Source organism: Serinus canaria, chromosome 4 (assembly GCF_022539315.1).
Source record: "Serinus canaria isolate serCan28SL12 chromosome 4, serCan2020, whole genome shotgun sequence".
Classification (NCBI taxonomy): Eukaryota; Metazoa; Chordata; class Aves; order Passeriformes; family Fringillidae; genus Serinus; species Serinus canaria.
In genome coordinates, this window is record NC_066317.1 from 26,856,655 (window position 1) to 26,882,986 (window position 26,332).

The following is a 26,332-nucleotide window of genomic DNA, read 5'->3' on the forward strand; positions in this document are numbered from 1 at the left end:
TTTGTTTCTTCTGCTCCTGTATTCTTCAAGTCTGTTTTCTCAAAGGAGGAATGGTCACTCCATGAGATGGAATGTCCAGTACAGTCCTTACCTTAAAGGCAAGATTTGTATTGAGGAAAGCAAGAAGAATGGTGAACCTAAGAAATGGTCCCCAGGTGCAAATTAGGCAATTTGCATTTGCTTAGGGAAGAGTGCAAAAAATAGGAAAAGCACCATTTTATGATACTCCTGGTGTTCTAAGAACATCTCAAACTCATTTCATATGTTACTCCATTCTCAAACAAGAATTTTATTCTTGCCATCTACACGTGAGATTAGATCCATCTGAAAGGCTTAAACTCCCATTTAAAGCAGAGGAACTGCTTTCGTGTGTGGCTGCTTAGTGGTGCCGTGGTCAGCGCAGCTATCGTGTCAGACTCAACATGGAAACATGGGGAGGGGGTGTAAATTGTCCAAGCTCCCCTCAAGTCCAGAGAGCTGGAATTGTTGATTATCTGCACTAAGACTGTTCTTTGTGGAGTACTGCAGTATGGGGAAAGTGAAAACCTATTGGAGAGCCAAATTAGCACTTTCAACAATAAAACTTGGTCTTCAACAAAGAGAAAAAGTCGTCGAGCCTTTCTGCCCTCACCAAGTTAAAATCACTATAGCACTTGATGTTAAAGGGAGGAAAAGACAAATCCCTTTGGATGTTTGCCAAAGCAAACCATTACCTCAGCTGCTCCTTTTGGTACCATTTCCCTATAGCAAATTGTTGTGCTGTACACCTGTCCTCAGAACAAGTCTGAACTGCACTGAACCGCAAGACTTTACCCTCACTAGTCAGTTATTGGGATATCTAATTATAAAATTTCTGCTTAATTGGAAATCATTATGGACTAGTGTTGCTGCTGTGGTGAGGCAGAAGTGTGTTACAAAAACATGATCATTTAACGCATTTAAGCCCTGGGTACTTGAGGTAGTACTTTTTTTCTCCCCATCACAGTAGAGCAAGGCAATATTAGAATAAAAACTTATAAACTGAAATACCTTCTTATATATTTCAGCTTTAGAGATTGTTACTAAACATTATGTCCTGCAGCTGTTGCAACAGCTATTAACCACTTAGCTGTTTATCCTCAATCATTGTTTATTAAGCTTTAGGGATGTTTTTACATTTAATTTAATGTGAAGACATTAAATTAACACTAATTAGTGCTAAGGATCACTTAAAGGTTTAGGTCAACAAGAAAACACTGTCACCTCTCACAGTTGTAGGCTGGGAAACGAAACTTTGCGTAAGTATAATCTGTTATGTTAGTGTGGTATTAACATCATGCTTTTGCTTTTGCAATAAGCAGCATTTAAAAATAGTCAAGTCTCAGTTCTGTTCTAGAATGCCATATGACTGTCCTCAGGGTTTAAAGTAAACTGTCAGAAAGAATTCATGCCATGGCTTTTACTAATGACAACATGTACACCTTTGAGAGCCTTGTAAAAAGTCCAGGTCAAGGCTGGCAGGGATCACAGCCTGAATTTACAGATATTGCTTCATCTTTATGCTGCTCTTATTGTGTGTGTCTGTTGGGTGGATGGATGCTCTGGGGGTGGGTTCTGCTCAGTTATAAAGTATTTATGGAAAAACTAAAAATGCAGAATGGCTCTAGATTTTTATTAGCACGCCTTTAAAATTTTTGGATATAAATTAATCTAGGTAAAATCTCAGAACTAGGAACTTGAAGAGGACTTTCTGTAGAAGAACTTGGCATGTCAAGTGACTCATTAAAACTGTTCTTCATGCTTTAAACATTTCTCAATTTCTGACATTGAGAGTGAAAGTGTTTATATGGAAGACTGTGGAGTACACTGATTCAGTGAAGGTGTTTATATGGAAGATTGTGAGTACACTGATTCAGTATTTGTGTTTGATAGAGCCTGTTTCTCAATCTGTTCCTGCTTTTTATCAAAAGTCTCTCCAGGTGCTCATACTAAAAATGCTCTGGGCAAGTGAATTTTGGGGTGCCAAATCTCCAATGTTGTCACAGTGCTACCAAGCTAGAAGCTAGTAGCATTACCTGGAACCTGAGAACTGCGTTATCTCTTTTCCTTTTATTTTTGCTCATGGCAGTGAAAACTTGTATTTGTCTAGGACTGTTTGATGCACAATTCCTGTGGAGCAGCTAAAGCTTGCTGTCTTCCTGCCACAATGAAGAACTGTCTTTCCACTAGAGCACTTCAAATAGCTTTCTTCCAAAATATTATTCTTTGAGAGAGCAGTTGATTTGCAGGAATGATGTTTTTATCAGTAATGAAGATCCTTCTCACTCAAATGCTATCTTGAAGAGTTTGCTCGTACTTGTACCAGCTTTCTCTGAGTTTCTATCCCTCTTAATAGAGGCAGTTAATTAATTTCTTCATGCCAACTATTAAGCAGCCAGATCAACTTTTCTCTGGTTAATCATCATGTATCTTTAATGTTAGGAGTAGTGAGGATTCTGTGTGAGGTCTCAATAATGTTAACAAGACTGCTTTGATTGAACAGATGGATTTAAAACATCTACTTTTATTATCTTAACGGCAAGTAAAAAGTAGATGTTTCCATATTATTTTCCCACCCTTTTCCTATGTACAGTTGAAATATGTGACTGCTTATTAAAAAGATAAAGCTAATCAAGAATAGAGGTATATAAGGAGAGCAATTCTGGCACCAGATAGGCTGTCACCTCTTCATGGCTTTTCACATCCTGAAATAATACAGGTTTGAGCTATGCAGAAAGTTCATACACCTGTCAGACTTGTCATCAAATACAAGTAAATGTTTTAGATATGTTTATGATCTTCCTGTTTGTAATTTTCCTTGTGTCTTTGAAACAATGTGGACGTAGGCCAGTAGTTTTAGGAAAGGAACTGAATTTCAGCAGAAGCCGAGAAATTAACTTGAAAGTTTATCAATCCCCGTGCAATTACAGAAAGCAAATGTGCAGCACTCTAAACCTTTGTTCAAAAGTTGATAAATTTGACCAGAGACCTTCTGAATATCAATTTTAGTAAAGGTATATTGTGTGTAGATGATTAAGTAGCTGGTGTAGATGCTTATCCATGGTGTACAAAGCTTTAAGGAGCTGGAAGTGCCATAAGCATTCTATAAGCATTGCTAGCAGCAGAACTGCTGGTGCTGTGAATCTTTTTGTATGGCACAGGTGAGAGACAGGGAAGGAGTGTTAAGTTGCCACTTGTTCCAGCAGCTAACAAGTTTAAACTTCATAGGGAAAAAGCTGCAGCTCTCATCTGATGCATACTGAGCAGCGCCCCCTTCACAAAGTGATCTAAACTATTTTTATGAAAGTGCTTACCTCCCACATTATTATGTACTTTTAAAATAAAATAGAAAGGATAGGGATAAGACCTCGTGTTCCGGTCACATGTGATAAAAATCATCACTTAAAACTGGTTTTGGGCAGTGTTTTGCCGCCACTGTAAGGTATTGCGACCTTACGTTCTCAAGCCGTTGTTTTTTGCTCCTTGTTGAGTTCTTCAGTAGTATTTTAAAGAAAAAATTGCAACGGCCCGTGGTGACAAGGGATGCTTTGTAGCGTTTGGAAACCCGAGGATTTGAAGTGGCGTTTCCCACGGGCGATATAAAAGGACGGGAAGCATCCCCCGCCCGTCCCCTCAGAGAAAGGCGGGCAGGACAAAGAGGGGGGTAGACGGGCACAGCCGCTGCTTCTGCGCAGGCGCAACAGCCGCGCGCGCCTAAATGAGCTGCCAGGCCGGGCGCGCGGCGGCCGCCGACCAATGGGACGGGGCAGGGGGGGCGTGGCCGGGGCGCTGCCTCCCGCCGTCCGTGCGCGCGCGCCCGCCTGGAAAGGCGCGCGAGGTTCGAAGGCGGCGCTGGGCGCGCGCGCGCGCCGGCCCCGGTCCGGGATGGCGCAGGCCTTGGTGAGAGAGCGCGGGAGCGGCCGCTCTGTGTGTCTCTGTATGTCTGCGTCTGTCCGCGCGTGTCTCTGTGTCTATGTCTGTCTGTCTGTCTGGTTTGTTGTGGGCGGCGGCCGGGCCCGTCCGTAGCGCAGAGGCGCGGCCCTGGGCGCGCTCCTGAGGGGAGAGAAGAGGGGTCGGTCTTTCACTTCCTCCTGAGGAGAGCGAGGCTGGAATTGGGGTTCCGCGCTCTCTCCATGTGCGGGCGGTTGACACAGGCCTTTGTGCTCGAAGGGCTGGTCTGTCGGGTGCCCCGTTCCCCTCAGGCTGCCTCGGGACTTCCACGGGAGAGTGAGCACATCAAGGGCAGGACACTTGTGCAGGCACGCTAGAATCGTGCTTAAGTTTTAAAATTCTTGATGTGTAGCGCTACAGGAGCACAATAATAAGTGAACTGTTAAAGGCTCTTTTAGGTCCTTGACAGGAATTTTTAATTTCTTTAGTGCGTAAGTTCACTTGCCAGTGCATTGTGCTGCACTCTGCTGCGAAGGAAGGGGGGTTTAAGTTTATGTTCGAGTGCCGGATTGGCTGCGGAGTGTGCTTCTGTATAATTCCGGAAGTGGTGGCTTTTGGTCAGTTGTTTTCTCGTGTCACCTGTATCTTCCTTCTGCCACTTCAAACCGATGTTGAACATTTGCAGGGAAATCTATCCGTATAGAGTAGGATTATTTTTGGTACCGGAAGTAACATCCAAAAGGGAATCACAATGAAATGCAAAGTACTGTCAGTGTGGCAAACTTCAGAAAAACGTGCAGAATTCTCTTGTGTTAGGATTCCATACTCTCCACATTGCTAAATATTCTAAGTTTACATGAATGAGGAAGAGGTTATATTTGTTTTTCAGCTAAACATTTACATCTTTTTGAGATATTTTCCTGTCACATTTGTGAAGAACTTTACTCTGCTTTGCTATTGAATTTTTCTTGCCCTTCATTCTCATTTTATTCTCTACAACCATTGCCAGTTCCCAGGTCAGCAGCTTTATTTGATTACACAGAGAATGTGCTGCTGCTTGAATTATTACTGCTCTAGTTGTGGTAAATGAGTGGAGTCCTGTCTGCTGTTTGAATGACTAGTTATACTTAGGTTTCAAGTATATGAAGAGGCACTGTGGCATTCTAAGAAAAACAGTGCTGCAATAACTCCCACTCTCCCACTACAAGATGTCTTGAGAAACCTCGAGATCTGCTTACTTGTTTTTCTGACAAGTGTCATCATGCTTCGTAAAAATTGATTCTTATTTCTTCACAGAATCGTTTAAAAAGAGACTACAGAGCAAGATTCTGCCACGGAGGAGGGTAATCTGCATTTAAACAACTATTCTTAGATTCTGGAAAACTTACCTTGATTTTTATCTTAGAGCTAAATGTCAAAACGACTTGATGTACCTTATTAAACTGATGATATGATGTTTCCCAAATTTCTTGTTTTTCTTAGTGGTAAGAGGAGCAAGCACTGTGGGGGGACAAGGCTCTGAGGTTTTCCTTTGCTGAGGCAGCAGACTGTGGGGTCACTGTACCTAAGGTACCCCTAACTGGGCTGCCTGAGTAGGGAAGCAGTAATCTGTGCCAACATGTTGCCTTTCAAGGAGTAGAGAAATGAAGCCCAGGCAGAGTTCCAGAGTATTTGGACCTTGCTGGTAAATGTAAGAGATGAGTTTGAGCATTTGCAGTGCTGTGATCTTCTGTACATGCGTGTTATGAGTCTGTGAGGTTTTTGTTGCTGAAATCCATTTCTGGAAATGCATTTCATGAGCTTACCAAATGTACACATTCAGCTGTTTTTAACGGTATATCATGATTGTTATGGGAGTAACCATGGCTTTTTTGTTATTTTGTTTTTGATCAACACTGTCTGACTGGTGAGTCCCTCACTTCTGCCCTTTCCATTTGTGCTGGTTTGAAATAATAATCCAACCAGCTGAGCTGCTCACTTGCTTATGGATAGGATACCTCAGGCCTGGTTCCGACTGCATCGCTGCAGGCAAGATAGCTCCAAGTCTGATTTATAAAAAAATTACTCATTCAAGTGAGACTCTAGTCAGCCTAAAGCTCATTTACCTCAGGGCTGTTGCAGTAGCTGCATGTTTTCTTTAATGTAGATAGAATTCTTTATTCTTATTATAATCTGCGGGCTTTTTTCCCCTGGAATTCCTGCTTAGACAAATGTCTTTGCAGATATTTGTTCATGAAATGCCAGGTAAAAATGTATTAAAGTTTGAACTAGAACCTAAAATATTTAGAAGTGAAACTTTGCTACTTTATTATTTGGGATAAGAGCATTTGGCATTTTTGATTGAAAATATTTTTCTCTCTTCTGTCTAGAAATAAGATTGATCTACAGCCAGGTCAAAACGTACTGAAACTCATACAGGATTGTTTTGAAAGTAAGCTCTTATTTGGTGTTTTGCTTGATTTGCTGACAAAAGAAAATAATTATTTTCTTCCTTGAGTTATATTTAGTGGTAAGTACATAGAAATAAAAAATAGGGATAAAATAGATAAAAATAGAACTTCTCAGAGTTTTTAAGAACGACCCCTTCTCAGCTTTTTAAAACTGTGTCTTAGCTGTCTTAAAATCTCTTTCTCAAGCATCTGATTCCTTTCTTGTTTGGATTTACATGACCTTAGTGAGCCTTAGAACTTGTTAAAATAAATAAAACCTCGACAATTCCAAGATTCCCATATTTACTGGTTTCTTTCTTCACAGGTTGCAACAGTGATCTTACAATAAACTCTCCAAATTGCTCAACCTTTGTTTTGAAAAATGAGAAGACAACTTCAATCCAGAGACAAAGGGTAAGTTCTGTCACTGTCATAGTGTAGCACTGGATACAGGTTCATGTGGGTGCAAGTTCAATTCTGTAGCATTTAGTTGTGTATGAGCACTGTAAAAGTATGTAGGCTACAATTTAACAATCTATGATAGTTGTTGATAATGTGTGTTTTTTCTTAGTTTGTTGTGCTCTAATAGTAAATATTCTATAAGTAGAATTATTTAGCGGGTTTTTTTCTTGGGTTTTTACTAATGAAAGCTTCTTCAGCTTTTTGTCCAGAATAGTTAAATTTCTCATGGTCTGAGGCTAAAGCACACTGCCACACATACCCACTGGTGGTGGGTATGGCTGTCTTGGACTCTACTAGAGTTAGTTGCCAAATATATGGACACAGTTCTTAGCTATCAGATGGGCAGTAAAATGTAAAGGGGATTCATGTAGAAAAGCAGCTGGATAACTCCTGATAGTCACCTGTACAATAACTTCGTGTGTCTGTAACGTTGCTGATGAGTGGAAATAAGGTGAAGGCCTTGCTAATGTGTTACCTGATAGGATGATGCCAATAATCTAGACTGTATATTTAGTTTTAATATTTTGATTTTGCTTTTTTCTTTTAAGTAGGATATTCTATTAATGGCAGGGTTTGGAAGAGGCAGCCTTATAATGTTGTTTGTTTAATTTAGTCTGATGTTAGAATATAATCTCAAATCAATTCTTCTTAGACCTCAGCCTGTCTTAGTAAAGGGTAATTAAATAGTTTAAATGAATTCATTCTAATGACAATAATAAGTAGTTTACCTCAAGATTAGCCAGATGTCTGGTTAAAGCTGCATATAGATTTTTACTGTACACAGTGTTTTACCTGTTGTTTGAAATTTACAGTTACTTTTAGAGAGTTTTACACCATAGAAAGTTGAAGTGTTTAGGTGAAATAGAACTGTGATTTGAATGAGTATGAATTAAGAGAACAACATGAATTATATTCATATTCTATAGAAATATATATTCCTGTTAAAATACTATTGCTTTATCAAATATTTTACTTCATCTCATTATTTGTTACCAACTATGACAGCCCAAGGCAGGGTCAGCCAGCTCTGTGAAAAGAGCCCGTGAGTCTGCAGAACCCTCACCTGCATCACTGCTAAAACCAGTCAGCAGCAGAGGTTGGTCACACTATTACTGAATTAAGGTTTTTAAAGTAATAGTTCTTGGGATTTGGTAAGGTTTTAAGTAAAAGAATTAAACCTGTTCTATATATGTGGCAGGACTGTCATATGAATCACACCTGAAGCCTGCAACACCTGATTACGTAGCTACTTCTAAAAAGGCAGAGTCTTCTGTGTCTAAAAGTGAAAAAAAAAATACTTTAAAAGATGTTGAAGCACCGTGCCAGTGTCCGGCTGTGCCTTTGGACCCTGAGAATAATTGTGGGGCTGTTGGATCACCTTTTCCTGTGGAGGAAGCAGAAACTTCTCCTGTAGTTAAGTAAGTAGAGCTGAACTTGGTTGTGGTGTCATATTCCAGGTGTGCCCCCCACCTCAGGGTAAATCAAGTTTGGATTGTGAACTCATAAAAAATAATTGAAAGCTTTTAGGAAGTTCTGTATCTGGGTTTAGAAAGGGCAGAATTATATTTTATTTAATATTCTTGTGATAAGTGCAGTTCCCAAGTGAAGGAAGCCTGTCAAAATAAACTTAAACTCTTTTTTTCCAGGAAAGTTCTCCAAAGTATCAGCTTCTCAGATCATATAGACTTCTTCAGTGAATCCTATCCTAAAGTCAAAGCGTTGACTTTTTAAGTTAACAAAAATTTGTTAAAGCAGAAATGAGCAGTCATTGTTCCTCTCACTCTAAATATACAAATGCTTTATTCAAAGTAAAATAGCTTCAGTTGTGTTTATTATCTCATTGTTGGAAGAACTGAAGCTGAACTGCAGCACTGGCCAGTGTCCTGGCCACAGTTCTGCTTTCCTGGAGGACTGAATCTCTGGGGTAGATCATAAAGATGGACTGACACTGATCCCATTGACTCCCATTGATGGAATGAGATTGGAAAGACAGTGCACCTACAGTCTAGGAAACCTGACAATTTCTCAAGCATATCCTCCTAAAATTAGGAATTTGTCTTGCTGAGCAGCCTTTACTTTGATCAAGAGTCTCATACTGACTCCATGTTACCTGTGGGCACTTGCTACTATACTGGAAAGCACTACTGCTAACCTGTGTTGCAACAATTTTCCAAAGGGAGGCTCGTTCATAGGAAGTGAGATGCTGTCAGCAGGAGCATCTGTTCATCCTCACAATACTTTATTGTGCACTCAGAATTTATAGCAGCATATTTGAGTGCTGTTTCTCATTCCTAGATTGCATTCTGATAACTGGAGTACACCAGCTGCAGCAAAGAACCATGGAGAAGTGGAAAATTTGGAAGGACCTCAGCCTGGGAGAGATGAGCAGGTTGTTCCTGTGCAAGGAACAGAACGTGTTACTGCATCATCTGCCCGGACAGAGAAGACTTTCTCTTCAGCTGTTTTGGCAGCTGTAGCAACAAGAACTCTTGGACAGAGGTTTGTATGGAGTCTTAATATGGAACATATGATGGATGAACTTAATAATAATTCTTTTGAGGAATGTTTTGTACTGTGTCTAGGTGTGGGGAGTTGCCACTAGATTTGGAAGACTGAAAGTCAATTTCCACTCCACCCTGATTGATATGAGTGTTTTTTCCCTCCTTTCTTTAGATACTCAACCTCCATATCACCACCATCACATCCTCCTGTGAAATATCAAGAAATAGAAATAGAACATGAGTGTGAATTTTTAATTGATGAATCAGGTGGTGCATCTTTTACTTCTTGGATTTCAATACCGACTAAGAAAAAAAAATCAAAAAATGATGGCTCTGCAGCTCCCATTTCTAAACCTCAGCCCTCTGAAAAGGAGAAGACACAGAATAAGAAAGTCAAGAACAGAAAAGTACATGCTAAAGCACTTACTAAACAGAAACTGGATCATCTGGATGTTGGAGATTTTGACTTCAAAGAAAAGTCAGTGTCAGATCCAATACCTCATAGTGAAGAAAATGTTCTTACATCTCAAAGCCGAAAGAGTACTTGTGTGGGTAAGTTACTTAACAGTTCTTCAGACTTTTCTTTACAGGTCACATTGGATTATTTTCTGGTGATTTATAAGAAAATTATAATAAAGTAGATGATAGATATCAATAGATTTCTTTTTTGGTGTTTCAGTTATGCAGTTAGATTTGGGTGAGACAGAGAGGCAGTGAGACAGTGACTTCACTTTTTTTGCCACATCCTTTGCCTTTCCTGTTTGACCATTAACAGTTAAATTAGTAGTGTTGCCTTTTTGTATGAAGAGTCATAGAAAGTAGGTGCCCCACAAGCTTTTGTTCCTCTCGCCATAGAAAGGCAGTTATATTTGGACAGAAAGGGGATTGAGTTTTAGGAATTCTTTGTGAAGAGTTTTGTAGCACAAAACTGAAAAGCAGACTGAATGTAACATTTCTGCCCCCTTTTTTTATTAGGAAATACTGGAAGTACACCAAAAAGTTTTCTGTAGACTATAGTTTAGTGAAAGCCTTCTTTTAACCAGTGGCAATAAAACTGGTTTTATGATACTTTTTTTTTTTTTTTTTTACCTTCCCCATTTTGATTCTTTGGGGTTTTTTTGTGCATTCAGATGTTAACATATATCTTCAGGTTTAATGGGAAAAGGTATTAATGTTCAAATACTTTGTATATTGACAGGAAAGACTAAAAGGGATGCACTTAGACAAGACTCTCCAAACCAGAAAAAGAACACATCCTGGAAACCAGAAGCTGAAGAACTGATGTCGTCAAGGTCTGGATTGGAAACAGAACCACCTGGTGAAAAGCAGAGTGAAACAAGTATGCCAGGTGAGGATTTGTCTATGGCCTCATCTGGGCATCAGGAAGAGCAGACTGTGTCACTGAAAAAGTCTCTCAAGTCTTCCAAGAATCTGCAGTTGGCTTCTAAAGCTTCTCAGCATTTAGTTAAGAAGAAAGAAACTGCTAAGCAGAAACTTCCAAAAGTCAAATTAATTAAGACAGGGACCGTAACTCCAAGGAAAAAGCTTAAAATATCTGTCCAGAAAAGTAGTAATAAAAAGCCTCGGTTACAAAGAGAGGAGAGTTCTGACAGTGGACGTGGTGAAGAAGAGCTTGAAAGAGAGCCCGTAGAACTGAATGAAGTGTGCCCCACATCTTTGCATCAGAAATTAGAGACTCCTGTGATTCAGAAGTTAACTAAGCCTGAAAAGCCTAGAAATGTGTTACACACGCCTGAGTCACCTGGTGATGCCAGTAACAAAACTCCTCTAAAAGCACTCCAGCATCCCATGGAGAGTGTGAAGAATCCTGGAAAGAAATGGTCTGCCAAGTCTTCAGGGAAGATACCCAAAAAGATTCCACGTAGAACCAATAAAGCTCTTCACTCGAGCCCTGAAGGCCCTGAGTCTCAAACAGATTCTGACAGCTCTTCTGTACAGGACACGGCAAGGAGAAAACAGAAGTTACCAGATGTGAAAATCAAAAGTAACAAAAGAAAACGTAACAGACGGCATGAACCACAGTAAGCTTTTTGTGTGATTCTTTACAAATGTGGTATATAACTTGGTAGATAATTAAATACATCTTGTCAGCTTCTAAGCAGTGATGGCCCAGTTCAAGTACTTATGGAAGTTTGAGGCCGGTTAGATAGTTAATAGAGAAACTAAGCTGTTTAATCAACATTGTTTTCTCAAAGCTGGGTGTGCCATACTTGGTGTCTCCTACACGAGGAGACTTGTTCTAGTTAAAGTCTTCTTGTGACGCTTGCGGAGCAGATCTAGTTTAACACAACCCCACCACCCACGGAATAACTTCACCGTCAAGTTTGTTCCTTTTTAAAAATAAATCTAGATAATACAGCATTTAATTCTTCAGCTATATTTATTTTTGTCAATCTAAATACTAAGTTCAAGTGGTCTAAAACCTGGTTGATAATCATTGGTCTTTGCATTGCTTTTTAATTTTTTTAAATCTTTTTTTATAGCTTTGTTCAGGACATAAAGTTATTGACCTACATGTTCTGTTCATTAAGTTTACTTAACACCAAATATAAGAAGAATATTGTTTTCTTTTCTAGGGATTCCTTTGTAGCTGGGAAGGTTGTGAATTGCGAAAGGTAATTTCCTGAGTTGTCTGAAAAACGTTACTTTAATCCTGCTTCTGCCCCAAAGAGATCCCCTGAGACTGGGCAGCTGGTACAGCTGCTGTGTTCTGTGCCCTACTGTTGAAACACCAAGTAGAACAGCACTGTGATTACTGCTTGAAGGCTTTAAATACTGTGCTAATGCAGTTAATAAAGTAATACAATTTTTCTTCCTGTCATAGATAGGGGGTCGTAATAAGCTTATTGCCTTTGGGGATTTCTTTCCTTTGAGGCTTGCTTCCACATTAGTGTGTAATTTTTGAACAGAAAGATCAGTGCTCCTAGAACTTATGACAGCTGCACTAATAAAATTGATGTCAGGTAGGGTATAGAACTCAATCTACAATCCGAACTCTTTGTGCATGTACATAGGCATGTATCTTCCCCTTTCATGAGATGGAAACTTAATAACGAAGCAAGCAGGAGTGGCAGTCTGTGAATTTATTAAATTCTTGTGCAGCCATTGTACTGAAAATGTAGGGGGCTTTATTTCTTAGGGGAACCTACTGCAGACTAACTTGGACAAATTTGCAGTGTCGATTTGCTAACCTAGATAATTGAAATGCACCTTTTGGAGTTGAGGTGGATAACAGCTAAACTTCATTGGCCCAGTAAAAGCAGTGATGCATAGCTTCAGAGGGAGAAGAAGAAAAGTCAAGGGTACTGATTCTAAGGCTGTAGGAGAAGTTCTGTTACAAGCGGCTTGATTGCTAGAGAATCTCTGTTGGAGTTATATGTGTAAATTGTTGCCATTTTATGGGGAGGATTTCATGACAGGCTACATATTATTTTACTGTCCTTTCCTTAGAGTATGCAAAACAACTCTTTAAAGCGCTTTTATAGTTATGGTATATGGAAAATTGTAAGGTAATGCTACAGAGATAGGGAGAAGATCTGTTCTGGAATGGACAAGAAAGAAAAAGTTTGGGCAACCTCTTTAGAGAGGAGGTGTGAACACTAATTGTCTGCCTGATGACTGAGTAGGGGAGTAGTTCATGAACTTCTGACCTGTGAATTTTAAGGAGTTGTCATTTGCTTCAGTGTCTAATTGGTATAGACTTGTTTAAAAGCAAAATAGAACACAGCCCACATGATCTGAAAAAAACTTTAATTCACCATTCTTGGTAGTGCTGTAATGTTCCTTTGACATGTTCAAGCAGGTGTATTTTTTTTCCTTTGCAGTGGGCCTGTTCTAGAAGATGAACTTATTTCCAGCACTAAGTCTCCTGAGCAGGATGATATAACTTCAGGTAATGTTTGAACTTTGTAATTCCTTGCATTTTATGTATAAGCTTCTTAAAAACTGTGACTGACAGTTCAGTAATTCTGTTGTATTCAGCTTGTCCAGAAGAAAAAATGCAGATTTTATTGGCTGTGGTTACATTTCTGTTCAAGTGTGTGGTACGGCATGCCAGCTTTATGTGGTTTGCTTTGGGAACACAGCCCTCCGTGTTTTGGCATCATGCATACCAGGAAAAAGTTATTCTTCCTAAAATACTGTGAACAAAATTTTCAGGCTCAGTTTGTACCAGTTTGATGTGTTGCCATGTGATGGTCCTGTATGCAGTCACTTCAGGTAAACCTGAGCCAAATTACAGCATTGATGGAGTCATGGCCTGTGCCCCAAAGAATACTTTGGTTTGGTGTTTTTTTGGCGGAGGGGTTGTTTGTTTTTTGTTTCTGTGGGTTTTTTTTTGTTTGCTTTGTTGTGTTAGGGCTTTTTTGGTTAGTTGTTTGGTTTGGTTTTGTGTTTGGGGCTTTTTGTGTGGGGAGGGTTATTATTGTTTGTTTGGTTTCAGTTTTAAATTTCACCGCATAAGTTCCACATGTCGTAATGAACATGAGCCCTGGAGATACAAAGTCTTTTCCTTAGTGTTTCAGAGCCAGATGTGAATGTTATTAGTCCATGCAATGCTTTTTTCAGATACCTAGTTTTGTGTGTGTTCTGGTAAAAAAATTTGTTCTGAAGTTAGGTTTCAGTGATATAAATCCAAATGACCTTGCACTTTGATCAATAAAATTATGTGTATAGTTTATAATTTGTCAGTGTTCACTTTATCAAGAAGGATAGGTCTGAGGAGTATTTACTTGAATATATAATTTTCAAGTAATTTTTAAGTTTACTCTGTTTAAAACTAATTACTGTTTATCTACACTGTTTATCTACACTGGACTTCATATATGTTTATAACAAAAGGTGTTGGTGGAAGCACTATCCTTAGGACTTCTGTTTGTGTTACTTTTGGTTTCTTCTAGTCAGCATATTGAATAAAAGTCAGGAATAATAAATGCCTTTCGTAATGGGTTTTTGAATGTGTTTTCAGATAATTCTGAAGACTCGAATTACAAATTAAGACATCTGTTGTCAGATGAAATAGCAAAGCATAAAATAGGTAAGAGTATTTTAAAATATCATCATGTAAGTGTGTAAATGCAAGTCTATTTTTAACTTGATGTAAATGTTGCTGAAGGAGACACAGACACCTAGAAATGGGTTCATCTGTTCATAAGTATTTACAGATAGGGTTTGTTATTTCTTCAGGCCTTCAGCCCGTCTCTTAATTTGACAGTTATTTTTTAAAACTGCTAGTGTTTCTCTTTCTATTGCTCCATTCAACAATTATCTTTATAACTCCCACACTTCCATTTTTCGTGGTATTGTGTTAAGGAAACTTTCAGATCTAACCATCCAGGAGCCACTCTGGCAGTCACACTCCCACCACCACAGACTTAAAGTCCTGGGACTGACACCCCTTTACAGCGGGTGGCTCCAGACTACACAGCCAGACAAGGTTTCCTTCCTGGCTTGACTCTGAGTTTCTCATAGCAGAGTCTCAGACCTCTGGTTCCTTTAAGTAATTTTATGGTGTACCAACAGAATATCAGCTTAAACTGGAAGAAAGGACTATCTGGGCTTTTGTGCCCTCACATTCTGCGTTCTTGACAGTCTGGGTTCTTCTGGTCCTTCCAGCTGAGTCCTCAGCTCTGCTGTGTCCCTGAGTGTCCAGTCACTGGGCTTGGCCACAGGTCCCTGTGCCCATTGTGGTTCAAAGGGTCAGCATCAGCTCATGACCTCTTGCCTGAGGCTCTCATGCAGAGCTCAGTCTCTGGCTGGCACTGCAGCTCCACACCCAGCTGTGTGCACTGAATATATTCCTAAAAAACTGAGTCAGGACAAACTCTTAACTGTACAGCGAGAACATTAAGAGTTTGAACATTGAGTTGGTTTTATGCAGTAAAACTGAGGGTGCAAATAACCTCCCTTCTGTGGTGGTCTGAGTCTGGGATAGGATGGAACAATGGTCATGCAGTCAGTTGTAGTCGCACGCTTAGACAATTTTTACATTGTGGGTGTTTTTTATTAGCTTCATTGTTATTTTATGCACAACACTTCAGTTGTCTGCCTTCGGAAACTGTTTCAGCAACTGTTTTGTATTTACCATTTTTAACATTTAAATATTCTTGATTAATTTGCTTTGAGATCTTAAGGGGCTTTTACTCTACTTACAAACACTAAAATATCATACTGTATTCATATATGGCATCTTACACAACTTCAAAGTTGAGACTGTGTGATTAGTACATCTGAAGATAAATATCTGAGAAATCCTGGAAATGTGTGGTTTCTTTTTGCAAAAGTGCTGCTCTTCTGGATCCTGGAAACAGAACTTCTGAATCTGGAAGAGAAGGATGTACTTAGGCAGTCTCTGTTACCCTCCCCTTCCCATAACTGAGGCAGTGCCTTTTCATGGTTGCTAATGAAATCCCCCAGATTCAGGCAGGATTCTTAGTCTTTGTTGAGAGCTTTGTCTTCATAGAGGTAGCAGGTTTGCTGTCCTTAAGCTTGAATTCCTAATGTCTGTGTATCAGTGGTTCACTAAGATATATAGAATAAAATTTAATGTCAAGTCAGGGTGGTGATTGTTTAAGGAAAAAGAGGGTGAAATACTGATTTATGCAAAAGAAGGCATTTGGTAATACTTGAATCCTATTTTCTTGTCATGATAGCAATGGGATAAAACTATCAGCTGGGAAGGGCTGACCTGCTTGTGGTACAGAACAAGAGGAAAGAATACTTAATATTTTCTGTCTCTGAATTTTCCTTTCATACTTAATGACTTCATCCTTCAAATCAGTAATGCCTTCCAACACACCTAATGTTCGTCGGACAAAAAGGATACGGCTGAGACCTCTGGAATACTGGAGAGGCGAGCGCATAAACTATACTATGAAGCCTTCAGGTATTAGTTCCAAAATACCAATATTTGCTTCCTTCTGATAAAGCAGAAAAGAAAAATCTGAGTTGATCTTGTGCTGTGCAAGCCTTGAGATGCTTACTATGGAGTAGCTTTTAAAAAAAGATTATTTGTGGTCTCTAGTTACATAGTCATCTCTCCATGTAGTTTTCTTCTCTTCTGACACTTCTGTGTCAGCTGAAAATAATGTCAGCAGAGCATGTTAAGTACTTTTGCCTTCACCATTCAGGGAAGAACAGAACAATTTCTCTGTACTAGTGGGTTTTTTATGTCAGATTGTGTGTGATACTGGAAAAAGAGACACTCCACTGGGTCATTCATTGGAGCATTTCTTTTCCTGTGAGGATTGCTTTTGAGAGCAGATACCATAACATTTTATAGTCTCAGTGTTAAATACCCTAAGTGAGAAAATAGATCTTGTTCTCAGGAGTATTTTTTAATGACAATTCAGCCTATTTTAGTCCTTTCCTAATTAATTAGTTCACTCAAAATAGTATTTTTTTGTGTCTGTAAAAAGTGATATTTTGTCTTAAAAAATTATTTGCATGTCATGGCTTTCTGAAATGTTCTTTGACTGAAATTTGATCAAATAATTTTCAAAATGTCTCAAGTTGCACTGCACTCCAAAGTACTTAATGTTAAAAAGTTTTTTGTTTGTTCTGGCTTTCTAAAGCCATCTGAAAATTCAGCATCAAGGAAGTCTATTCTCAATTGAAATGCTGCTTGGTTGTGCAAGTTTGCATTCTTTTAGATTTACTATGAGTTAGTGGACTTCCTTTTGTTTCAGGAGGGCTTGTGATTAGTGGACTTGTGCATCCAGAAACAGAATCTCCCAGGAAGAGTAAAAGGAGGAAGGATTGTCCCAAGCAGAAAACAGATAAAACAGGTAGGAACAAAGACTTTTTTCCTTTGGATACTTTAAAAAGTCTCTTTAATCAAATGCTCTACTGCTCTAAGATTTTTATCCCATTAACACTCAGTTCTCTCTCTGGGTGAAAATAATTTTTTACCATAATTTATAAATGTGATCTTATGAAGAAGAACCTGCTCCTACTAGACCTATAGCAATGCTGTACATTGTTGTAGTAAAATTGTTTACTTTTCAGCATAAGAAAGGAAGAAATGCTAGACATACCCAGAAGTGCTGTTGTGCCTTTACAGCAGAGGCTGTAGAGAATAAACTGTACTCATTTTGTGTTCAGATCATGATGCTAGTGTGCATGGTTAAGGTATAAAAACTTGTAGACATTTTACTGATGCCTGTAATACATCTAAAAATGCAGCAGAGAGTGTTAGTAGGGCTTCAGGCTGTTGTAGTTTCAATACAAAACTACAACATGTTAGGTGAAGAGAGAGCTTTAAGAACAGTGCATAAAATGGTTAAAAGTGCGCAACAAATCGATGTTTAAGCAAACTGAGACTCACTGGCCAGTATATAATAAACATGTAAGTAGTGCTCAGAAAAGAGAGTCAAAGTCCAAAAGCCAAATTATCTTTGCTGTGCTCTCTGGAAGATGTTGTAATGCTATAGAGCCTTTCTTTATGGAGACTGTCTAGAGCTTTTGTTTGAAGCTGAAACATTTCTCTTGTGAAATTATAGAACTATTAAAACAAATACTAACAAACATGGAAAATGCCATATGGTTCTAGTACTAAACTAATCAGGACTGACATAATCATCAGAGAAATAAGGAAGAAAACAATACCTGTTGGTGCCAATTTCTGATTTTACATGTGTTTCTTGTAAGTTTTATTCCTTACCTCAGAAGGATAGTGGTAGGACTAGAGAAGGTTTAGGGAAAGCTCATCAAAAACCTAGAAGGAGTTCTTGTGGTGAATTCTCCTCAGCCCTGAAAAGACTACTATGGAGGCCTCTAAGGAAGAGGTCTAAAAACACCTCTGAAATCATGAGTGACATAGAGAAGGGAAATAGAAATAAATGGTCTCGTTGGGGTTTTCTGCTTGTTTTTTTAAAAACAAGAACTAGAAGGTATAGAAGGAAGACAGTGAGAGCTGGGTTATTCAGCAAAATAAGGTGGCCATTCTCACTGTGTGCTTCCTGCCCATAATATTATGCATAAAAGTATTTATGTAGTTTCAAGGCAAGAACCAGATATGTTAACAGGAGAGTTAGTAGCTCTAAATAGTGTGGGAGCTCCAGGTTAGAGTTGGGAAGTATTCAATTGAATATATTATACTGAGTATATTATTATGGCATTTTGAGGAATGGAAGGAGTATTTGCTTTGGGCCACTGATGGGAGACAGGATCCTGGTATAGATCAATATTTGATCTAAGTACAGTTTAGATTGTAATATAAATCACTTGCAGCCCATAGGAGCCTGAGCTGGTAGTGACTGTTCATATTGTATCTTACAAGAACTATTGGTTGCTTCAAGTGCCTTTGAACTGTCTTCCAGAAGTGATTGATTTCCTCTGTGGCAGACATTCATCCTCAGAGATAGTCTTTCACTCACATCTTTGAGTCTTAGTGATGCATTGTAAGGCCTGTCAGCCAAGTAAAATTTCTAGCACAAATTCTTAAATGTTATTGATACAATAAAAATTCTGGTTTTATAGCTATAGAGTTGTACCTGTTGCTGCTACTTTTTATAGAGAGATGGTTATGTTGGAACAAAGTTGTTCAAACACAGTAACTTTATTCCTCCCCCTGATTATCTTACCGTAAGAGTATTTAAGCTGCCATGAGTGCCTACAAAGTGCTATAGCTTGCCTTCAGCATGCTTCTTCTCTCTGTGTTTAAAGGAATTTCCTGTGCATTGTAGAGCTAAAATTGTCTGCTTAAGAGAATTCTGCAAGAGAGCTTTGGGATATTTATTCTGCCATGACCATTCTAAAGCATCTCTTTTCTGTTTGAAAAGCATAGTGTTGTCATCAATTCGTAGGATATTTCTTTCTCTGGAAAAGTCCTTTTTATTACAGCAATAGTTCTCAGATTTACAGCTTAGAGTGAGATTCCTGTAATGTTATTTCTTGAGAAAAGGAAAATTGGACATGTACTTATCTTTGAACACTTTCTCTAAGTCCCCTGATGCCTATCAACAATTGGTTGAGCAGAACCACCTGTTCTTCCCTCTTCATCATGTATTTCATATTCTCTCAGCATCTGTTGCTAGAAAAACACTTCTCTCAAAACATAGAGTTTAGTTTTGAATAAATACTTTTTTTAATAGCATAGGATAAATAGTTGGCATTTCCCCAGGAAATTCCTTAGGATTTAGAGAGTGTTCATCTGTAACACACGGAAATTATTTCAGTGAAAAAGACATTATCAAAGAATTGTTATGGATGGTTTTCTTTATTTGAAGGAAGAGTGTTCAGTCTCTTTAGTCACTTATTAAAGGAAATTTAAGTACTTAATGTGTGACATTAGAATTGTGAAAAAGTTGTGGCTAAATTATTAACTTTTTGAAATCTATATTGATTACTTTTTTGGTCTTGGTTTGGTTTCTTTGTATCCTCAGATAGAGGAGAGATACCTGCAAGTTTGGACCACAGCATAGCTGGTGCATCTAAGCCAATCATTGTACTGGACCCAGTAACAAATAATGAAGTGCATCTAGGTAAGTTGATTGATGGGACCAAGGAACTTCCTGAATTATGTAGACTTATGAGAAAAAAAATGTTCATGCCACATTGTGCATAAGAAGGTGAAGCTCTGAAATGTTAATTTCTCTTCTGGAGAAAGTTCTGAGGGAGACATAAGAAGTGTCCTAATTTTTCAGCTAAATGTTGAGTCTAGCTTTTGGAGGTGTTGCACTGAAACAATATGTATTTTACTGAACATGTAGCAAGACTAATTACGTGATGGCATTAATGTTAATCTGGACATTTTTTTGTAGATTGTATAAACACTGCAGACAGTCACACTTTCTTCTTCAAAGATGAAGCAATAGAAATACACAAAACTTTGAATACGTCTCTTTTTGCAACTGGTAGATTGATTCTGAAACCATATAAAGAAAAGGGGCAGCAGTTTGTCGACATGGATACACTAGTAAGTGTGCTTTTTAAAAATTTTCATGAAATGGACTTTGTGAACAGAAGATCTGTTGGGGTGGGTGGTTAGCAATAACATATGAAGTTGAGAGGTCTGCCCCACCCCCCAAAACAAATGAACATTAATGAATTGTTTGCTGAAGGTTCTTTGCATGCACATTGCCCTGCTTTGCTTTGTATTAAATCTGTATGTCCATCTGCTCCTACTTTGTGAATCTTGCAGGCAAGAGAGAAATATCAGAAAAATAAAACTGGACCCCATCCCCCTCTTGAGTTGTGCATCTTATTTTTCATCAGTATGGGGAAAAGAGATTGCAGCTCTGCTGGCTGATTTGGGTTTTTATCTTTGTTATGTGTGTGTGTTTTCTTGGATATCTTCCTTAAAAGGTACTAACCTTAGACCCTTTGGCTTCCATTAAGGCTTTCCATATTATCCATGGCAAACTTATGGTGACGTTACATAACACATCGTATTACATGTCTGCAGGGGACTGCTTCTATGTTCCAGCAGGTGAGTGTGTGTGTCTGAAACCCATTTGTTGGGGGGTGCAGGACCCTCAATCAGCATGCTAGGAATCAAAACCAAACAGAATGATTGAATAGGGAATGGGACAGTATGGGGTGAGGAAGAATGGAATGTGACACGACGCTGGACTTCAGTCTAATGGTTGAATGCAGGGATACACATACCTCTTGTTTATGTTAGTTGGCCTCAAAGTTTTGATGACACTACGAAGTTCTTAGACTAAATTCCTCTTGGTTTTCTGGTTCTGCCACTAGCTGTAATGTTGAGGAAACATCACAGACAGCCTAATGTTACTAGTAATTAATAGAATTGTTTCTGTTACCATATGCTTGCTGCTTTTGTCCTATGTAAAATTATGAAAATCCATTTGGATCAGTTCACTGTATTTTGTGCTTTGTGCTTGTAACTAGAAGGTTCAAACTATCATGTTGAGTAGGTTGCAACTTCATATGTTTTCTTGGGAATTTAAAGACCTGATTTTGTCCTTCTGATATAAAAGTGGCATGAATTCCATAAGGGAGGCTGTTCGTCAGTGGGTTAAGACACTAGTCTGGAGATTTCATAGTGGTGTTGAAGCAGGCTGTACATGAAGCTGTAGAGAGCTTTTGTATGGCTTTCTTGTGAAGAAGCTTATCTTTAGAAAATGAGGAATTAGCCCATTTTTTCCCTGTTAACTTTTCAGCACAGTGTTCTGACTGAACAGTCATTGCTCAGTTAATTCTTGGTGCTGTTTTTTGGTGTTACAATCTTAAAAGTCTGGTGGGTCTGCAGAGGCAATTTTGTCATTTGCTTTCTGGGAAAGCAGATGATATAAAATGCTGAAAGTTTTCTATGACCATAAGGATCTACACTTCATTCTTCCCTGCTTCCTTATGGCCAGTCTCAGTATGGCTGGATAGGCAATGCAGTGTTTGTGGCCAGTGATCCCAGTAATTTGCCGTGTGGCTCTATATGAATGTGAGGATATTGTTCATTCCCAGTGTTCAGGTCCTATTAGATAATTCTATTTTGTGGTCATGTTAGTGTGCAAATCTTGAGTGAAGATCTGCAGATAAGTTTCCATGTGCAGTTTTTATTGATAGTTTCTGTAGGAATAACTTAAAGTAAATTCAGTCACCTTAAAGTTTTATTGTGGCTTTTTTGAGCTGAGAGCTCATGCCTGTTACATTCTTCTCAGTAAAAATCTTTTAAGCACAGATGAAAGTTAATGACATTAGGTGTATTCCTTGTCATGTCTTTGAAAAGCACTGACCTGCCTGTAAGAGTGGCATCGTAGATTAAGAGCTAATATTCCTTCTGTTAAGGAATATATAAAATGGAGCTATACTTGGCTGAAGACAGGAGAGGACTTAAAATATTGCCAGTGGATACTAAGGAAATCTTAATGTGTTTTTCTTTGTAGGAAATGGATATAACATACGTAATCTTCTGAATGAAGAAAGTGTTCTTCTCTTCACACAACTCAAAGACAGGTGAAGAACTTTCTGCAAAGAAGTTTACTTAAACACTTGTCAAATTTTTGTATGTTCTGAAGTCCTTTTTACATACAAAAATGTTTGAGTGGGCCCACCCTGACATTACAAATGAATGCAGAGCAGCTGAAATCAAGATAAGAAGAGTTGAGGGAAAAAAACCAGAAGAATGTTGGTAGTTTGCTGTCAAACTGAAATGACATACTGAAGGGCCTTGCTCTGCATCAGTTACTGTTCTTGTGCCATCCAGTGACAGAAAGATATAAGTATGAAATGTGCGGGTGTATTTGTTGTTCTAAATTGTATCAATATGCTTAATCTCCCTAAAGATGCTTAGCACTTGAAAAAACGTTGGCATCCTCAGCTAACATCTGATAGATAGCTCTAACGACTGCCTGGTACAACCTGCTTAGAATAATCTCTGTTTAAATGACAAACCTGCTGTTTGCATTCCAGTAATTGTTGTCTAGGAGATGGGCTGCTGCAAGGCTGCTGTGCTGGGGTCCAGCTGCCTTCTCATATGTTAACAACAGGCAACTCTTCCTTGTCTGGCAGCTGGATGATTAGTGCCTCCAATCTGAATAGGAAAATAGGAGCTCTTAAGTAGGAGCTTATCAGTTGTGTCTTTTGTGTGGAAGCTATGGCCTGATTAGCTCTGAACATTGTTGATAGCTTTATTTTGTGTAACAGTGATAGGTCATTGCCAAACGTATTACTTTAATATCTCCTTTTGATTTGCTTGCTGTGTTCCTGGATAATAATGAGGACCTTTGGGAAAGCTGTAATTATACTGTATACTCCAGAAGCCAAGTCTAGACAGCAGATGGTATACATAGCATTTGTCTCCCAAGCTCTTCGAGGTTCCTTCTGGCTGAAGATAAGGATAAACTACAGCTATTCTCATATGCTGCTTTCTCTCTCTGGTCATTGCTATCCTTGAAGAGAAGGAGATAAGGAAAATTGAATTGGAACCCTGAACTCTTAAGGACTTGAGGATTGAGCACTAACCTTGTAACCAGTCTTGGCCATGATCTTTATGCTAAATCTAGAGTATACATAAAAGTAGGAAAGAGGAATTGGCTTTCAGATGTCAGCTAATTTCCTGTGTCTGTGAAAGGTCTTGGACACCAAGATTACCATGCCTCTGTGAAGTTCCTTTGGATTGGGGAATTTGAGCTAATACTTTGTCATTCTTTCAAGCAGTAGTTCCTATGGTTAGTGCATATATAGACTGACAGTGGAAATACTTGGTAAAAGTTGTGTGCTGTCTTTTCATTCATGGCAAAGTCGCATATAACTGAGAAGATTAAACAGGAACATGCCTATTGCTATTTAGTTATGTCTTGAAACAAACTATTTACTTTCAGAGTTCAGACTACACAGAAAGTCCTTTCTTTTTTTCCCAGCCTCAACTTTTGTAAGCAGTTTAAGAGTTAAAAAAAAAAAAAAAAAGTCATGTAGTCACTAGACATAAATTTGATGTTGGCAGCTTTTCTAAATTTTGGGCTTGGGTTGGTCTCTTCAAGGTCAGCAAGATTCAAATGATGTCCTTCCTGTGCTGGAGCCATACCAGCTACCAGATGGGCACACATGCTGTCTCACTGCTTGAGGGGATCCCACCCACTAAAACGTTTAGTTTTTAAGTCTTTCAGCTCCTCAGGCCTACAGAGATCTGGAACTTTGCCACTTGGAAGAAGTACAGGGCTAGGACTAAACCTAAGACTCTGCTTCTAACCAAGCAGGTCTCCCAGCAGTCATGCCATGGATGTGATGGTCTCTGATCCCAGCAGCAAATTGGTTCCAGTTAAAAGTGAGAACAAGAAAACTTTTCAGTTGTGTTAATAGCCAGGGAGTTCTGAACAAAAATGCCCTGCAGATTCTTTTCTGTGTTACCTGTCTGCAGATTGGGTAGCAGAAGGATGGATACTTGAGGGGTTAGTGTCAGTAACTTAGGTGTATGGACTACAGGGCTCGTGATCCTAAAGGAGAGTGTGGGTAGATGCTGTGGCAGAGCTCAGCAGGCAGTTGCTTGCCAGGGATGTGTTTTCATTTGGTGGGCTGGGATGAGAAGTGATGACAATGTAATATCAGGCACAGATGTGTCTTTGCCCCCTAAAACTTGGCAGCAAGATCATGAGGGGGTTTTCTTTTGAGTCAAGAGAAATAGTTCTTCAGGATGCTTTCTAAAGCAGATTTAATGTGTGCAGGCCTTTTCCTGACACAGGCTGGAAAGTAGAGATGTTCAAATGCAGGTTTCAGGTCAGCATGCCTGTTTGTGTCTTCCTAATTCTATGGCTGAGAGTGTCAAGGAGAAAAAGGCAGATTTGGTAAAGTCTGTCACTTTTTAGGCTGGATGGCTTTGTTGCTCTCTGGCTGGTTGGTTTCTTGAGAGAAATGTCCTGTGTACTTTGCAGAGAACATTTTGTAGCTGGACTACATCTGCATGTTTGTGGTTTGCTTTTTTTAAGAAGCAATATCAGGTTTGTCAAGGGATGTTCTCTGGAACGTTGCTCTGGTTTAGCAACAATTCCATTATTTGTCAGTAGATGGGGCTTCAAGCACAGCTCTTAGTCCTTTGCTGGCCTCTGTGCTCATTAGGGTCTGGTTTTTGAAAGGCAGGAAGAACAGTGTGTTCGAAGTAGAGATAAATGTAGTTGAATTCTCTTGCAAGGAGATGTAAATCAGTTGCCATTCACAGTAGGACTTAACTACTGAAGATTGCTAAGTTTATTCAGTTACATGGATATTGTACTTGTTGCAGCCGCTTGCACAAAATTGTTCTTTAAAACATTAGTACACAGCAGGACCTGGGTTGTTCACTGTTGGTCTGGATTGCATTTCAGATTTTTTTCTTTAACTTGTCACTTGTTAGAAATTTGCTGCTGTGTCATTAGCCTAAATATAGTGTGAGGAGGTGCAGGAGAATCTTCTGAGTGCCAGGACTCCTATGGCTGCTGAGTTCTGCAGTGTGTCAATCAATAATCAGTTGCTAGTCAGAAGCAGCAGCTGATGTTTCACCTCTGCCTGGTCTTGTTTTGGTTCCTGCTTCCTACATTTTTGTGTACAGCAGGCCAAAGAGCATATTGCAAAGAAATAAGCCTTTTCTGAAATGTGACAAGTTAGTGTTCTTCCTGCGAGTGTGTGATTCTTTTTGCCAGCCTGTTTTCTGCTCTGCTGAGTAATCTCACTTCCTCTGGCTACTGTGGTTTAGCCAGGTATTTGTGGAGCTAGGCTGAAGTTGATTAACCAGTGTTACATGTTGTGAAGTTGGGATTTTTGTGTTGAAGGAGATAAAATGTGAGATACACTTACTGTTCCTGGAGGATACATACTAATATCCTAGTGGGTATCCCTGTTTTTCAGTATTTTAATTCATTGCTTTCTATCAGCAGTAATTGAGAGAGCTGCAAACAAAAGCCAAGTCACATATTTCAGCATTGTGTTAATAGGTTCGTGTATTCTATAGCAGGTAGTATGGTAACATCCAGGGGCTTCTTTTAAGAGGCTTAACTGAGAAGTCATGCCACAATAAAAAGCCACAGCTATGAAGGCTGTGGCTCCCTTCAAAAAAATTGCAGGTTAGTAGGTTCTTTTGCATATCTGTCTTTTTGTAGTTTTATTTTGTTGGAATGCTGTTCCTTTTTTTTAAACAAAGCTTTTTGAAGCTTAAATTAGCAGAAGAGTGATTGCAGAACAGTCAGATGTGTATGCACATCCATATTTGTACAGCTCTGTAAATCTAAAATAGAAGATTGTGAGCTGAGTAATTACAGACAAAATAAACAGGACCAATAAAACAAACTGTTGAGGCACATGTACAGCTTCTTGTATTTTGCAAGTGCACAACTAAATTGGTTATCTGCAGATGATTTTAAATTAACATTTGGGGAATGCAATAAACCTAAAGAGCTATTTCCTCATCTCATAACAGTTGAAAAGACATTTCAGCATGAAGGAATATTTCTTATATTTCTACTGCTGTATAGACTCTGCATGATGTCTTTTGTAATACAGGATTTACTTTAAGTGGTGATTGATTGCAGGTGATACATCTAACTGAAGAGCATGGGCCATGCCTCTTTAATGGTATTGACA

The 26,332-nt window shown here is 39.0% G+C and overlaps 1 protein-coding gene across 5 annotated transcripts in view; it reads left to right on the forward strand.

Moving 5' to 3' along the window:
- Positions 1 to 3,839: 3,839 nt before the first annotated feature.
- The window catches only part of CENPC (centromere protein C), a 28,308-nt gene continuing 5,815 nt past the window's right edge, over positions 3,840 to 26,332 (forward strand). For all 5 annotated transcript variants that reach the window (XR_007777535.1, XM_030239264.2, XM_050974193.1 and 2 more), the window contains exons 1-18: positions 3,840 to 3,918; positions 5,206 to 5,252; positions 6,279 to 6,340; positions 6,664 to 6,752; positions 7,806 to 7,896; positions 7,999 to 8,218; positions 9,096 to 9,299; positions 9,474 to 9,853; positions 10,500 to 11,343; positions 11,899 to 11,937; positions 13,147 to 13,214; positions 14,289 to 14,357; positions 16,101 to 16,205; positions 17,008 to 17,106; positions 19,705 to 19,803; positions 20,083 to 20,237; positions 20,660 to 20,750; positions 22,168 to 22,237. Coding sequence is in view for 4 of the 5 variants with exons in the window: in XM_030239264.2 (XP_030095124.1) it covers positions 3,904 to 3,918; positions 5,206 to 5,252; positions 6,279 to 6,340; positions 6,664 to 6,752; positions 7,806 to 7,896; positions 7,999 to 8,218; positions 9,096 to 9,299; positions 9,474 to 9,853; positions 10,500 to 11,343; positions 11,899 to 11,937; positions 13,147 to 13,214; positions 14,289 to 14,357; positions 16,101 to 16,205; positions 17,008 to 17,106; positions 19,705 to 19,803; positions 20,083 to 20,237; positions 20,660 to 20,750; positions 22,168 to 22,237 (2,747 nt within the window). In the remaining variant the exon portion in view is untranslated. The remainder of the gene's footprint in view (positions 3,919 to 5,205; positions 5,253 to 6,278; positions 6,341 to 6,663; positions 6,753 to 7,805; positions 7,897 to 7,998; positions 8,219 to 9,095; positions 9,300 to 9,473; positions 9,854 to 10,499; positions 11,344 to 11,898; positions 11,938 to 13,146; positions 13,215 to 14,288; positions 14,358 to 16,100; positions 16,206 to 17,007; positions 17,107 to 19,704; positions 19,804 to 20,082; positions 20,238 to 20,659; positions 20,751 to 22,167; positions 22,238 to 26,332) is intronic.